The sequence below is a fragment of the Salvia miltiorrhiza genome, chromosome 1 (assembly GCF_028751815.1).
Source record: "Salvia miltiorrhiza cultivar Shanhuang (shh) chromosome 1, IMPLAD_Smil_shh, whole genome shotgun sequence".
Lineage (NCBI taxonomy): Eukaryota > Viridiplantae > Streptophyta > Magnoliopsida > Lamiales > Lamiaceae > Salvia > Salvia miltiorrhiza.
Window position 1 is genome coordinate 69,941,781 of NC_080387.1, and position 14,163 is coordinate 69,955,943.

The 14,163-nt window shown below is 39.8% G+C and overlaps 2 protein-coding genes and 1 long non-coding RNA gene across 3 annotated transcripts; 1 reads left to right on the forward strand and 2 right to left on the reverse strand.

Moving 5' to 3' along the window:
* Nucleotides 1–22: 22 nt before the first annotated feature.
* LOC131005570 (uncharacterized) lies at nucleotides 23–2,177 on the reverse strand. The gene is made up of 4 exons (XR_009095291.1): nucleotides 1,710–2,177; nucleotides 1,246–1,362; nucleotides 613–788; nucleotides 23–343 (listed from the first exon to the last, which is right to left on the reverse strand). It is a non-coding gene; the product is annotated as an uncharacterized LOC131005570 (long non-coding RNA).
* Nucleotides 2,178–10,666: 8,489 nt separating this feature from the next.
* Nucleotides 10,667–11,168, reverse strand: LOC131005577 (auxin-induced protein 15A-like). Its single transcript, XM_057932585.1, has one exon. It carries the CDS (start codon nucleotides 11,027–11,029, stop codon nucleotides 10,763–10,765), a length of 267 nt encoding a protein of 88 aa, XP_057788568.1. The 5' UTR covers nucleotides 11,030–11,168; the 3' UTR covers nucleotides 10,667–10,762.
* A 765-nt stretch (nucleotides 11,169–11,933) lies between these two features.
* LOC131005575 (auxin-responsive protein SAUR20-like) lies at nucleotides 11,934–12,517 on the forward strand. The gene has a single exon (XM_057932583.1). The coding sequence runs from the start codon at nucleotides 12,078–12,080 to the stop codon at nucleotides 12,345–12,347; it is 270 nt and encodes an 89-aa protein (XP_057788566.1). The 5' UTR covers nucleotides 11,934–12,077; the 3' UTR covers nucleotides 12,348–12,517.
* Nucleotides 12,518–14,163: the final 1,646 nt, after the last annotated feature.

Consider the following 14,163-nt stretch of genomic DNA (forward strand, 5'->3'; position numbering starts at 1 on the left):
TACCTCTCTAAAAAGAGAATAATTTAGATAAATAATTTAGTGTTATTTAATTTGAATCTAGGACGGATTCAAGGCATATAGTTCAAACTACAACCTAATCAATATTTTATAATAACAGTTTTGTTTAATTTGCTCAAAGTCAATACTACAACTACGTAGCTATACAGATAGGATCATTGTTGCTACAAATTTTCCTATCCTTTGTGAGTGAACAGAAAAATGGCCTACAATCTTCAACCCCTCATCACCATCCTTCAACAAATCTTGAATCCTGAACAAACACCATCTGGATTTTAATGACTTCGAAACAGAACTCAAATCCCTCTTCCAAAAAGTTGTTTCTCTGCAGGTAATGCAACAATTTTCTCAAACATATAAGCCAAAAAAACATGTAAAAACTATTAGAAACATAAAGACTAATCTAAAATTTAAGACTCATTCAAGGATTTGCACACATCAAATCTTTCAAACCATAAACAGATGCATAATTTTATAAGAAAGATATCAGAAAAATCCATACTTACTACTATAGCATAAATATCCCAATGAATCCAAACTATCCACGGATTATAATATCTAAACTTCATTGTTTACCAAGAAATGCAGACATACCGCAATAAAATTTTCATAGCCCATTACTCAGAGAATCCTGATTCCCAGCAGAACCTTCATTTTATCATTTATTTTCCCATCGTTCAATTTATCTTTTTCGGGACTAACCAGAGAATCAACACTTACTTCAGCCATGCAAACAGAGATTGTGATAGAGAACTGGGAAACAAAAAATCCTGCAACACAAGAAAACATACAAAGAAACAATTAAATGAATACCAATCGTCTCTAATAAGAAAGAATGAAAAAAGCAAGGGGAAAAAAAAGTAAACAATGACTTAGGGCTCTTCCTAGCCTCTATCCAAAAACAATTCATGTGAATGAAAATACATCATTCGAATGCAATCATTGATTCCCATACGATCATCTGGTGTTCAATGCCGAAAGAGGATCATGTTTAAAAAGGTTGTGATCATGTTTAAATTTGTTTAAATCAAATATTGATTTACTCCATAAAAAGAAATTTAAACTATAATCAGTTAATTTGATTCTTCATAGCACCAACCCATCAAGATCAAGCCACCTCAATTATATACAAAACAATCAAGATTAGCATTATCAGCTATGTTTTCCCTGCACAATTATTCATATTTATTTGAGAAATGAATCGATGATCTTTATCAAATCACAAACCTTGGTCATATAATGATAATTTCTTCCTGTTTGTCTACGATAATGTCTAAAAAATTTCCAGCCGCCACCCGCCAAAACAGGGAAGTAAGCAATCCCTTAATCCTCTAAACCAAAAATCTGGAAAAAAGAAGAAAAAGAAGAAGGAGGTATTGTGGCGTTAATGCAAAACAAAAGAAAGACAACAAAAGAAGAAGAAGAAGAAGAAGGTTATCTTGCGTCTGCTGCATCTTTAATAATTCAAACTAATGAATTTATAGATGAAAATCTAGGGTTTAAGTTTCCTTTGATAAAATTGTTTCCAAAAAAAATTCTTTCTAAAGTTTATTGCCATTCTATATTTACATAATTTGCAGCTACCGAAAATTAATTAACATAAAAATCTAGGGTTTATGTTTACATTGTTAAAAATCTTTCCAAAATAATAATCATTCTATATTTAAAATAGTCAAACATTTAATACTTACCATATGGGGGAAGGGAGGTGGCAGATCGGCGGACATGGCTGCCGTGGTCGCCGAAAATCACAAAGAGGCGGTGAGACTTTGGGGATCTAGGGGCTCGGCGATTCGCGGTTGGTGCCAGCGAGGTCGAGCCCCTCGTGGTGTTGACGAATTTTCCCCTGGGCACGTTTTTGATGCAGTCCATCTCGGCCTCCGGCTCTGGCGCAATGGGGCGGGAGAAGCGGCTGAGGCTGCGGGAGCGGCGGAGAGAGCGGTGGGGGGTGGAGCCGCCGATTGAAGAAAGAAAGAGGCGGCGATGCAGATCGGAGGGCTTGCGGGGGAAGGGAGGTGGCCGGCGCGGTGAAGGCGGCGGTGGCGACTGGAATCCGAGTGCAGTTGGTGGAAATCTGGTGGAGGAATTGGTGAATGTGAGGGTGAAATCATTAGTGTGGGAAGGGGAATTGAAATTGGTGATATCGAAAATTAGTGAAGGAAAATAACTTAATTAAATAATCAAATATAAAATAAGTGATGTGGAATTATATTGCCACGTCAGCAATAGAGAATTGAGTTAGAGGCTCTAGAATTGCAGGGATTTTGAATGATGAATTATTAGAGATGCCATAGGACCCCGGATTAAGGAGAGCGCATGACATGATTCCTTAACCGTATTATATATTTGATACGTAAGCGTGAGAGATAATAAAGGTGGCATAATAAAACCAATGTATCTGTGAATTGAAAATCCCTCACACTTAAGTATCAAAAAGTCTAAGTCAAAAGCCCTAAAACCAGCTTCTATTTGGGGTATTTCATACCCGTGGACAAAATCAAAAGGTGGTGATTTTTTTTTTCAAATTTTGAAGATCATGGAAAAATCAGAATTTATTGAAAGTTCATGTATTTTACAGCAAATGTCCTTAAATAAAACTAGTACTAAAGCTAATCACTTTGTTTACTAAAATGAATTAGAATTTTGGAATATCTCAAGTGTGTAAAGGTGTGAGACCATATTGTATGTAGTGTAAAACCATTATTAAATATAGAAACATGACAATATCAATGGGACAACCCAAATAGAAAAACAGGACATGATCAATGGGACGGAGCGAGTATAATTTTAAGGGATGGATGAAGTATTATTTTTATATTATAAATTTGTCTCTTTAATTGTAATTATTATAGCCGATTATATATTAATTGCATGTTAATGTTTCAATAAGGGGATGTAGCTCATCAATTGGAAGAGCATTCAAATTATTGAGAATGATATAGGGTTCAAATCTCATCATCTCCAATTTTTTTAAATTCTAATTAATCAAATTTCTTTTAATCTATTAGTCACTTCAATTGTAATTATCGTAACCGATTATATATCCATAATTTTTTTAAATTCTCGAATTTCTTTTAATAAACTTTTTCTTTTAACACGCAATTGAAATTTGAAGCTACATCCCGATAAGAAAAAACTCGGAGTCAACAGACTAAGGTAACAAATTTAAAAAATTCTCAATTGAAGTATTATTCCTAATTTGGACATATATAATTAAATCCGGTATTATCCAACAATATCATGCTTTTGAAAAAAAACTGGCTAAGAATTTTGTTGGAAATTGGTTGTGAGTAACCAATGTTTGATAATTTTTCGAGTACCGAAAACATTTAATTTAGCATAATTAAATGGGACAGGATCGATCTACGTTCCGAGTAGATGATCGTAGTATATTTATTTACTCAAAACCGATTTCCGGTGAGTGAGAAATAATTGTTTAAAGTTGGGTACTTGAAACATTGAGCTGTGGGAAAAGATAAGCATTAAATAAGATTTAATGCTTATCCCACATCGGAATGTGGATAACATTTATTACAGTATAAAAGTTATTACATCACAGGATGTAATAAAACTGTGTGCACAAGTGACGGGTTGCAAAGCCCACACGCGCGCGCCGCCGCCGCCGCCCGCCCGGCCCGGCCCCGGCCCCGTCGCCCGACGCCCGTCGCCCGGTCCCGGTCCCGGTCCCGTCACCCGACACGCGGCCGTGGACTTGGATCTTGGATCTTGGCAATTGGTCTTTGGGTGGTCTTTGGGCTGGCCTTTGGGCCTACCCTAGGCTCACATCGACTATTATCTTTTTGGACCAATGAAAACTTGGTTCGAATGGGACGAGGCCCAACTCGGTTGGGCCAGCGCATGCACACGAAGCCCACTGCTGCTGTCGGAGGAGTCATGGCAGAGCTGTTACATCTGTAACTGCTGTCGGAGGAGTCATGGCAGATTCAAACAGCAGGGCTGTTACTGCCTGTAACTCCCGACACCATTTGAATACCATTATTGGTATTAACTGCCTGTAACTCCCGACACCATTTGAATACCATCATTGGTATTAACTCCGCAGGCTCCCCCATTGATGTGGACTGTGCCTATATATAGGACAGCCTCCATGCATCATTCATCACCTGAAAACAAGCATTACACTCTTACTCTGCTGCACTCTGCATCGTAAAGTTCTGTTCTCGCCTCGTTCCAGTTCGCCGGAGCTCGTTGGTGTGCGGTGCTGCTACCTACGAGACGAAGCCGTTTCATCTTTGGGGACGACACGCCAAACCGAGAGCACTACCGGGGCGTATCTCGTCTTGCGGACAGAGGACCCTCCTCGACTCGGCTGCCTTTCTGGTTTTATTAGATTGTAATTTCAATACAGTTTTTCCCTTGTATTCTCATCTCCTACATTTCTGTGTTACATTGTACTACGCCCGCAAGCTTGTATTCCAACAATCGCAAGACGAGATAAGCTTGCAACGTGGGAGTTTTTTGGACTTGTAATTGAACTTAAAACTTTCGAAACTTAAACACCTTTGCTGGAGATGTCGACCGGTCCTGCGAACTCCACCGAGGCTGCCAATGCCGTTGCCGCTGCCAATGCCGCTGCTGCTGCCTCTGCCGCCGCCTCCGCCGCGGCCGCATCAACCGTGGCACCCGCCACCTCTGCCGCTGCTGCCTCCACTTTTAGTGGTGGTCCTTTTGGTGGTTCAACACCACTTCCTTTCATGTTTGGTGCTAACCAAACCACACTTGGAGGAGATAGTTCCGTGCAAGGAACGGTTGGCCAAACTCCGTTTGGGTCAACATTTGGTTCCACTTCGAGTGGTTCCGTGGGGTCCATGTTTGGACAGAACGTTGGGGCCTTCGGGACCAACATGATGGGCTATGGCCATGTGGTGGGGTCGGTTCCAACCCAACCCCCAAGGGCGAACGCAACCGCCGACAAGCCACCAAAGTTTTGTGGCTCCGACTACAAGAGTTGGCGTCAAAAGATGTTCTTTTACCTCACGACGTTGGGGTATGCGGGATACTTGACGGACAACGAGCCGCCCACACCGGCGGAGAACGAGACGAGCTTCACCGTTCGTGCAGCCTATGATGCGTGGCATAATGGCGATTTTCTTTGTAAAAATTTCCTTCTAGGTGGTCTAGGGGATAGTTTGTACAAAGTATATGTTGATGTAAAGACCTCCAAAGTGTTGTGGGAGGCACTAGACAAAAAGTATAAGCTAAATGATGCTAGCACTAAGAATACATGTGTAACTAGGTACATGGAGTACAAGATGGTGGACTCGAGGCCCGTCATCGACCAAGTGCAAGAATTCCAACTTATCTTGCACGACGTACTCGCCGAGGGACATGTGGTCTCCGACTCATTCACCGTGGTGGCGGTGATTGACAAATTGCCCCCAAGTTGGAAGGACTTCAAGACCTACCTCAAACACAAACGAAAGGGGATGACGTTTGAGGACTTGATCGTGAGGCTTCGCATCGAATGCGAGGAAAGGAGGATCGATGGCAAGGGGAAGGGCCAAGTTGAGGCCAAAGCTAACTTGTTGGAGCGTGGTGGCCCATCCAACTCCAACAAACGTGGGCGTCCTAATCCCAAGGACAAAGGCAAAGGCAAAGCTAAAGCTCCTGCCCGCAAGTTCGAAGGGGATTGCTACAACTGTGGCAAACCGGGCCACTTGGCGAAAGACTGTCGCAAGCCCAAGAAGAAGAAGGCGAAGCAAGATGCCAACGTTGTCGAGAAGGACTTCGACGATTGGAACGAGGATGACTTAGCGGCGGTGATCACCGAGGAGGTCAACCTTGTTGAGAACCAAGGTGCTTGGTTCATTGACACGGGCGCAACCGTGCACGTGTGCTCCGACAAGAGGCGCTTCTCTACCTACAAGGCTGTTGAAGGGAGGAAGCTAAGCATGGGTAACCAAGCGTCGTCGGAGGTTGCCGGAATGGGTGATGTGGTGCTCAAGCTTTCATCCGGCACGGAGATAACCTTGAAGGATGTGCTGCATGTCCCGGACATCCGCAAGAATCTCATCTCGGGGTCTATACTAGTTAATAAGGGCTTTAGACTAGTGTTTGAGTCCGAGAAAGTTGTTGTAACCAAGTTTGGAAAGTACCTTGGTAGGGGTTTTCTCACCAATGGGCTTTTCAAGCTTAATGTTCAACCGGTCAAGCGTGTAACTGGCAAGCCTATCAATGAAAATGCTACTACTTCCTCTTACTTGGTTGAGTGTTGTGATTTATGGCATTGTAGATTAGGACATGTTAATCTAAATGCGATAAAAAGATTAGTAAATATGGATTTACTAAAAATAAACGAGTTTAACACTCAAAACAAATGTCAAATTTGTGTTGAAGCAAAAATGACGAAGTCTCCGTTTCATTCTGTGGAAAGGAGCACTAAACCTTTAGAACTAATCCACACCGACGTGTGTGATCTAAAGTTTGTGCAAACTCGAGGTGGTAAGAAGTACTTTATCACTTTTATTGATGACTGCACAAGGTATTGCTATCTTTATCTTCTAAGAAGTAAAGATGAGGCTATTGAAGCTTTCAAGAACTTCAAAACTGAAGCCGAGAATCAACTTGGTAGTCGAATTAAGATGGTTCGAAGTGATAGAGGGGGAGAATATGTTGCTCCGTTTGAGAAATTATGCAACGCTAGTGGTATAATACATCAAACAACTGCTCCATATTCACCTCAATCTAATGGTGTTGCTGAACGCAAGAATCGAACTCTTAAGGAGATGATGAATGCCATGTTGATTAGTTCTGGGTTACCCCAGAACATGTGGGGGGAGGCTGTTCTATCAGCCAACTATATCCTCAATAAAATACCGCTCAAGGGAAGGGACGTCACTCCCTATGAGTTGTGGAAAGGCAGAAAGCCCTCATACAAATACCTTAAAGTGTGGGGGTGTTTAGCCAAGGTACAAGTGCCTCCACCCAAACAAGTTACAATCGGTCCTAAAACAATTGATTGTATCTTTATTGGGTATGCACTAAATAGCAATGCACATCGTTTTTTGGTTCACAAATCAGACATTCCAACAATGACTGTAGGAATGACGATGGAATCAAATAACGCTGTTTACTTTGAGAATATCTTTCCTTGTAAAGACAAGGAAAAAGAAGAAGCTAGTACAAGCAACGATACTAGACAAGAAGCTACTAGTTCTGAACCTGTTGAGACTGTGCCCGAATCGCGAAAGCGACCAGGCCCTGACCTTGAAGTGTCAGAACCAAGACGTAGTAAACGAGGCAGGATTGCCAAGGACTTTGGTCCAGAATATATCGCCTTCATGCTAGATGAAGAACCTTCATCTATCAAAGTGGCGTTCTCTAGACCAGACGGACTACTCTGGAGGGAAGCAGTCCAGAGTGAAATTGATTCAATCATGCAAAACCACACTTGGGTGTTGGTTGATTTACCCGAAGGTTGTAAACCCTTAGGATGTAAATGGATCCTAAAAAGGAAATATAAAGCTGATGGATCAATAGACAAGTATAAAGCGCGCTTAGTCGTTAAAGGATTTAAGCAGCGTGAGGGGTACGATTTTTTCGATACCTATTCACCAGTGACGAGGATTACATCTATTCGAGTGCTTCTCGCGATTGCAGCTCTGCACAATCTTGAGACTCATCAAATGGATGTTAAAACTGCGTTCTTAAACGGTGATCTGGAAGAAGAAGTCTATATGGAGCAACCTGAAGGGTTTGTAGTACCTGGACAAGAGAAAAAGGTATGCAAACTAGTAAAGTCTCTCTATGGACTGAAACAAGCGCCGCTGCAATGGCACTTGAAATTTGACAATGTCATGTTGTCAAATGGCTTCAAAATCAACGAATGTGACAAATGTGTCTACATCAAGAGCACTAATAATGGGTACGTTATGGTGTGTCTCTATGTAGACGACATGTTGATTATGGGAAGCAACAATCGTATCATTGTTGATACAAAGAACATGTTAAAAAGAAATTTTGACATGAAAGACATGGGGTTAGCTGACGTGATCCTTGGAATGAAAATTCTCAGGACCACCGATGGAATAACTTTGACACAATCTCATTACATTGAGAAAGTGCTCAAAAGGTTTAATGCGTTTGACAAATCGCCTGTAAAAACCCCATTAGAACTCAACGTTCACATGAAGAAGAACACGGGTGAACCTGTTGCACAGGAAGAATATGCAAGAATCATTGGGTGCCTTATGTATATTACAAATTGCACTCGACCTGATCTTGCATGCCCAGTGAACAAATTGAGTCGCTATACAAGCAATCCAAGTAAAGAACATTGGAAAGCACTTGAGAGAGTTTTGAGATACTTAAAGTATACTCTAAATTTTGGAATACACTACACGAGATACCCCCCGGTACTTGAAGGGTACTGTGATGCTAACTGGATATCCGACGCGAAAGACTCGTTATCAACGAGTGGTTACGTGTTCACTATAGGGGGAGGAGCAATCTCGTGGAGGTCTACAAAACAGACATGTATTGCTAGATCCACCATGGAATCAGAGTTCATCGCTTTAGACAAAGCAGGTGAAGAAGCCGAATGGCTACGAAACTTTTTGGAAGATATTCCATGTTGGTCAAAACCCGTGCCGCCTGTCATGATAAACTGCGACAACCAAGCAGCTATTGGGAGGGCGAAAAGTGGGTTGTACAATGGTAAGTCTCGACACATACGTCGACGACATAATACCGTAAGACATTTGATCGAAAGTGGAGTTATCTCAATTGACTATATAAAGTCAATAGATAATCTGGCCGATCCGCTTACTAAAGCTTTGAATCGAGATCAAATGTATAAATTGCTAGAGGGAATGGGTGTAAAATCCACAAAATAAGGATGATTATAGTGGTAACCCAACCATGATGACTGGAGATCCCAAGAACGTGGTTCAATGAGAAAACTAAGCTATAAGATTCCAAGTAGAACACTCATCTACTTGCATTCCCTAGAGAGCAACTGAGTGTTGAAGCCTGCTTAGTGGTAAGGTTAAGTCATTGACTTTTAATGATTCCTAAACACCTCGGGGAGGTTGAGTATAGCAGGATACTCGGGAAAGAATCACCTATATAAGTGAGATGTGGGGGCCGCATCGACCTAACGCTTATGAATCCAAAGAGCTGTCCAAGGCCCGCAAAGGACAAAAACGTGAGAACGAAATGAGGTTGAGGCGTTAGTGTGTTAATACTGTTGTCTCGGTATACACTAAGGAGAAATGGTTCAAAGACATCAAGTTCTACCAATTCACCAGTATATCCGATAGTATTAACTAAGGATGGTTCAAGGCCGCAAACCACCTATTCTAATGCACTAAGGTCTCTTGAGAACAGAGCTTGTGTCTGCATTTGCATTTGGCTATTTCCACTCATGTGGGGGATTGTTGGAAATTGGTTGTGAGTAACCAATGTTTGATAATTTTTCGAGTACCGAAAACATTTAATTTAGCATAATTAAATGGGACAGGATCGATCTACGTTCCGAGTAGATGATCGTAGTATATTTATTTACTCAAAACCGATTTCCGGTGAGTGAGAAATAATTGTTTAAAGTTGGGTACTTGAAACATTGAGCTGTGGGAAAAGATAAGCATTAAATAAGATTTAATGCTTATCCCACATCGGAATGTGGATAACATTTATTACAGTATAAAAGTTATTACATCACAGGATGTAATAAAACTGTGTGCACAAGTGACGGGTTGCAAAGCCCACACGCGCGCGCCGCCGCCGCCGCCCGCCCGGCCCGGCCCCGGCCCCGTCGCCCGACGCCCGGCGCCCGGCGCCCGGCCCCGGCCCGTCGCCCGACGCCCGTCGCCCGACGCCCGGCCCCGGCCCCCGGCGCCCGGCCCCGGTCCCGGTCCCGGCCCGTCCCGTCCCGTCCCCGACACGCGGCCGTGGACTTGGATCTTGGCAATTGGTCTTTGGGTGGTCTTTGGGCTGGCCTTTGGGCCTACCCTAGGCCCACATCGACTATTATCTTTTTGGACCAATGAAAACTTGGTTCGAATGGGACGAGGCCCAACTCGGTTGGGCCAGCGCATGCACACGAAGCCCACTAGGGCTTGGCCCGGGAGGACCCTTGGTCTTCCAGGAAGCTTCCCACGTAACTGCTGCTGTCGGAGGAGTCATGGCAGAGCTGTTACATCTGTAACTGCTGTCGGAGGAGTCATGGCAGATTCAAACAGCAGGGCTGTTACTGCCTGTAACTCCCGACACCATTTGAATACCATCATTGGTATTAACTCCGCAGGCTCCCCCATTGATGTGGACTGTGCCTATATATAGGACAGCCTCCATGCATCATTCATCACCTGAAAACAAGCATTACACTCTTACTCTGCTGCACTCTGCATCGTAAAGTTCTGTTCTCGCCTCGTTCCAGTTCGCCGGAGCTCGTTGGTGTGCGGTGCTGCTACCTACGAGACGAAGCCGTTTCATCTTTGGGGACGACACGCCAAACCGAGAGCACTACCGGGGCGTATCTCGTCTTGCGGACAGAGGACCCTCCTCGACTCGGCTGCCTTTCTGGTTTTATTAGATTGTAATTTCAATACAGTTTTTCCCTTGTATTCTCATCTCCTACATTTCTGTGTTACATTGTACTACGCCCGCAAGCTTGTATTCCAACAAATTTGCCATATATGCTCATTAATTCATGTATCAGAATCTGGTTCGATTGAATACATTATCTCCTAATCTACAAAATATTTGATCCTACTAAACAACATCATCTTGAGTTCAAACAAGAGATGAATTCTACAAATAAGTCCTCACTGCAAGGGATGGGGAGGCCTCCCATAGGGTGATTGAATCCGAATTCTTCTTCAGCTTGAAATAGGAATTCTTGAAACGAGGGGTGATTCAAGTACGATACTGGAATCACAAACCGCTTCTTTTCATCGTCCCCAACATAAACAGCAACATGCCCTTTCGGAACTTCAGCTGCCCTTCTTTCGCTTGATAAAGATCTTCTCAAAATTTGACGAATGGCCATTGTTGTATAAATAAGAGTCTTTTTTGAAGTGAAACAAAAACTTTTCAGCAGGTTTCTTGTGACAGAAATCAAAAGTGAAAAGCTATAGAATTTTGAAAATATGTTGATGGTTGTGGTTTGGAAATATGTTGTATATATACTATATAGAGAGAGGTGCACAAGCAATGTTGAATCCCTCTAAAGTTAATTTGGTTAGCAATATTAATCTCAAAATGGATGTGTGGTGGCTATGAAACTTGGAAAACACAAGCACATGAGAAATCACATGGATCTGTCTAGCTATCATTTAATGTTATATATAAGATTTGAAGCAATAAATTGAGATTTTTGAGGGAATTAAAAACATTAGTCCCCTACCAACTCTAGCTACATGGCCCTCAAATGCCCTACATGAAATTAAAAGTTAGATAAATGAAAATTTGTGTAATTTTATAGCAGACTCAAATAATACTTTTTGGTTGTAAATATATCATGATTAATGTGGTCCAGCTTACAGGAATTGAAGAAATTAGCAGCTCATGTGATTATGTTTCTGCAACTATAATTAAAAATATTAGAAGATGAAGAGGGAAAACTGAGATAGACTTGACTTGTGAAGTCGGTTGAAGAATTTCACATGATTATGTGTTTCAATAATTGATAGTATTGCAATAATTGTTAGTACTAAGTCGTGAAAATAAATTGATTTTAGGTGGAAAATAGGCATCGAGGGCCCTTGTTGCTAGTGTTGGTAGAGTACATAGTTTTACATCACAAATTCTTCTTTCTTCAACAAAAAAACATAATGACTCAAAGACATAGTCCATGTGACTACTCCTAATGTGATGATTTATTTGCTTGTGTTTCATAGCGGCCACATATCCGTTTTAACTATCAATCTGAATTTCAAAAGGATGAGTGACATTTCTTTTCCACCTATATATATATACACAACACATTTCTCATCTTCAACCATCTACGAGACTTTTCTTTTCCACCACATTTCTCACAACTATTTGATAGAAAGAAAATAAAAATATCACATTTCCCTTACTTGATTTGTTACACAATGGCCATCCGCCAAATGCTGAGACGGTCTTTATCCAGCGAGAGAAGGTCAATTGAAGTAGTTCCGAAGGGGCATGTTGCTGTTTACGTTGGAGATAATGAAAAGAAGCGGTTTGTTATTCCAGTGGCGTACTTGAACCACCCCTCGTTTCAAGAGTTGTTGTTTCAAGCTGAGGAAGAATTCGGGTTCAATCACCCGATGGGCGGCCTCACCATCCCTTGCAGTCAAGAATTATTTGTAGACTTCATCTCTACGTTCAGCTCAAGATGATTTGTAGCAATGGTTCTAGCTAGGAGGAATAGAATGTTGTAGATTAGAAAATGTATGTATCCATTGGAAATACATAATAGTAGATGAATGAATATACATGAAAAGATATTTGTACGTTTCGTCTCTAGCTTTGGCAGAAGATGATGTGCTTTAAAAGGATCAATTTTTTTGTAGATTAATTAGCAGATAATCATTTTTCTCTTTAACTCTAATTATTATTATAAATAAACTGGAGGTTAATTTTTGAATAAGGGGATGTAGCTCAATTGGTAGAGCATTCAAATTTCTTAAGGATATAGGGTTCAAATCCCATCATCTCCAAGTTTTTTAACTTCTAATTAATCGAATTTCTTTAATCATTTTTTTTCTTTAATTGTATATATTATTATAAACGAATATATATTAATTGGAGGTTAATTTTTCAATTAGGGGATGTAGCTCAATTGGTAGAGCATTCAAATTTCTTGAGGATATAGGGTTCAAATCCCATCATCTCCAAGTTTTTTAACTTCTAATTAATCGAATTTCTTTAATCATTTTTTTTCTTTAATTGTATATATTATTATAAACGAATATATATTAATTGGAGGTTAATTTTTCAATTAGGGGATGTAGCTCAATTGGTAGAGCATTCAAATTTCTTGAGGATATAGGGTTCAAATCCCATCATCTCCAAGTTTTTTAACTTCTAATTAATCGAATTTCTTTAATCATTTTTTTTCTTTAATTGTATATTATTATAAACGATTATATATTAATTGGACGTTAATTTTTCAATTAGGGGATGTAGCTCAATTTGTAGAGCATTCAAATTTCTTGAGGATATAGGGCTCAAATCCCATCATCTCCAAGTTTTTTAACTTCTAATTAATCGAATTTCTTTAATCATTTTTTTTCTTTAATTGTATATTATTATAAACGATTATATATTAATTGGACGTTAATTTTTCAATTAGGGGATGTAGCTCAATTAGTAGAGCATTCAAATTTCTTGAGGATATATAGGGTCAAATCCCATCATCTCCAAGTTTTTTAACTTCTAATTAATCGAATTTCTTTAATCATTTTTTTCTTTAATTGTATATTATTATAAACGATTATGTATTAATTGGACGTTAATTTTTCAATTAGGGGATGTAGCTCAATTGGTAGAGCATTCAAATTTCTTGAGGATATAGGGTTCAAATCCCATCATCTCCAAAAATTTTAACTAATCGAATTTCTTTAATAATTTTTTTTTCTTTAATTGGAATTATTATACACCCCTACCAGCAGCATCCATCTCAATTATTATAAATTTTAACTAATCGAATTTCTTTAATAATTTTTTTTTCTTTAATTGGAATTATTATACACCCCTACCAACAGCATCCATCTCAATTATTATACGATTAATAGAATGTTGTAGATTAGAAAATGTATGTATCCATTGGAAATACATAATAGTAGATGAATGAATATACATGAAAAGATATTTGTACGTTTCGGATCTAGCTTTGGCAGAAGATGATGTGCTTTAAAAGGATCAATTTTTTTGTAGATTAATTAGCAGATAATCATTTTTCTCTTTAATTGTAATTATTATTATAAATAAACTGGAGGTTAATTTTTGAACAAGGGGATGTAGCTCAATTGATAGAGCATTCAAATTGGGAGTTCAAATCCCATCATCTTCAAAAAATTTAACTTATAGTTATTGGTTTTTTTAAATCATTATTTTTCTTGACTTGTAATTATATATTATAAACGATTATATATTGATTGGATGTCATTATTTTTTTTGATAAATTTACAATATTAAATAAAAAAATTTAAA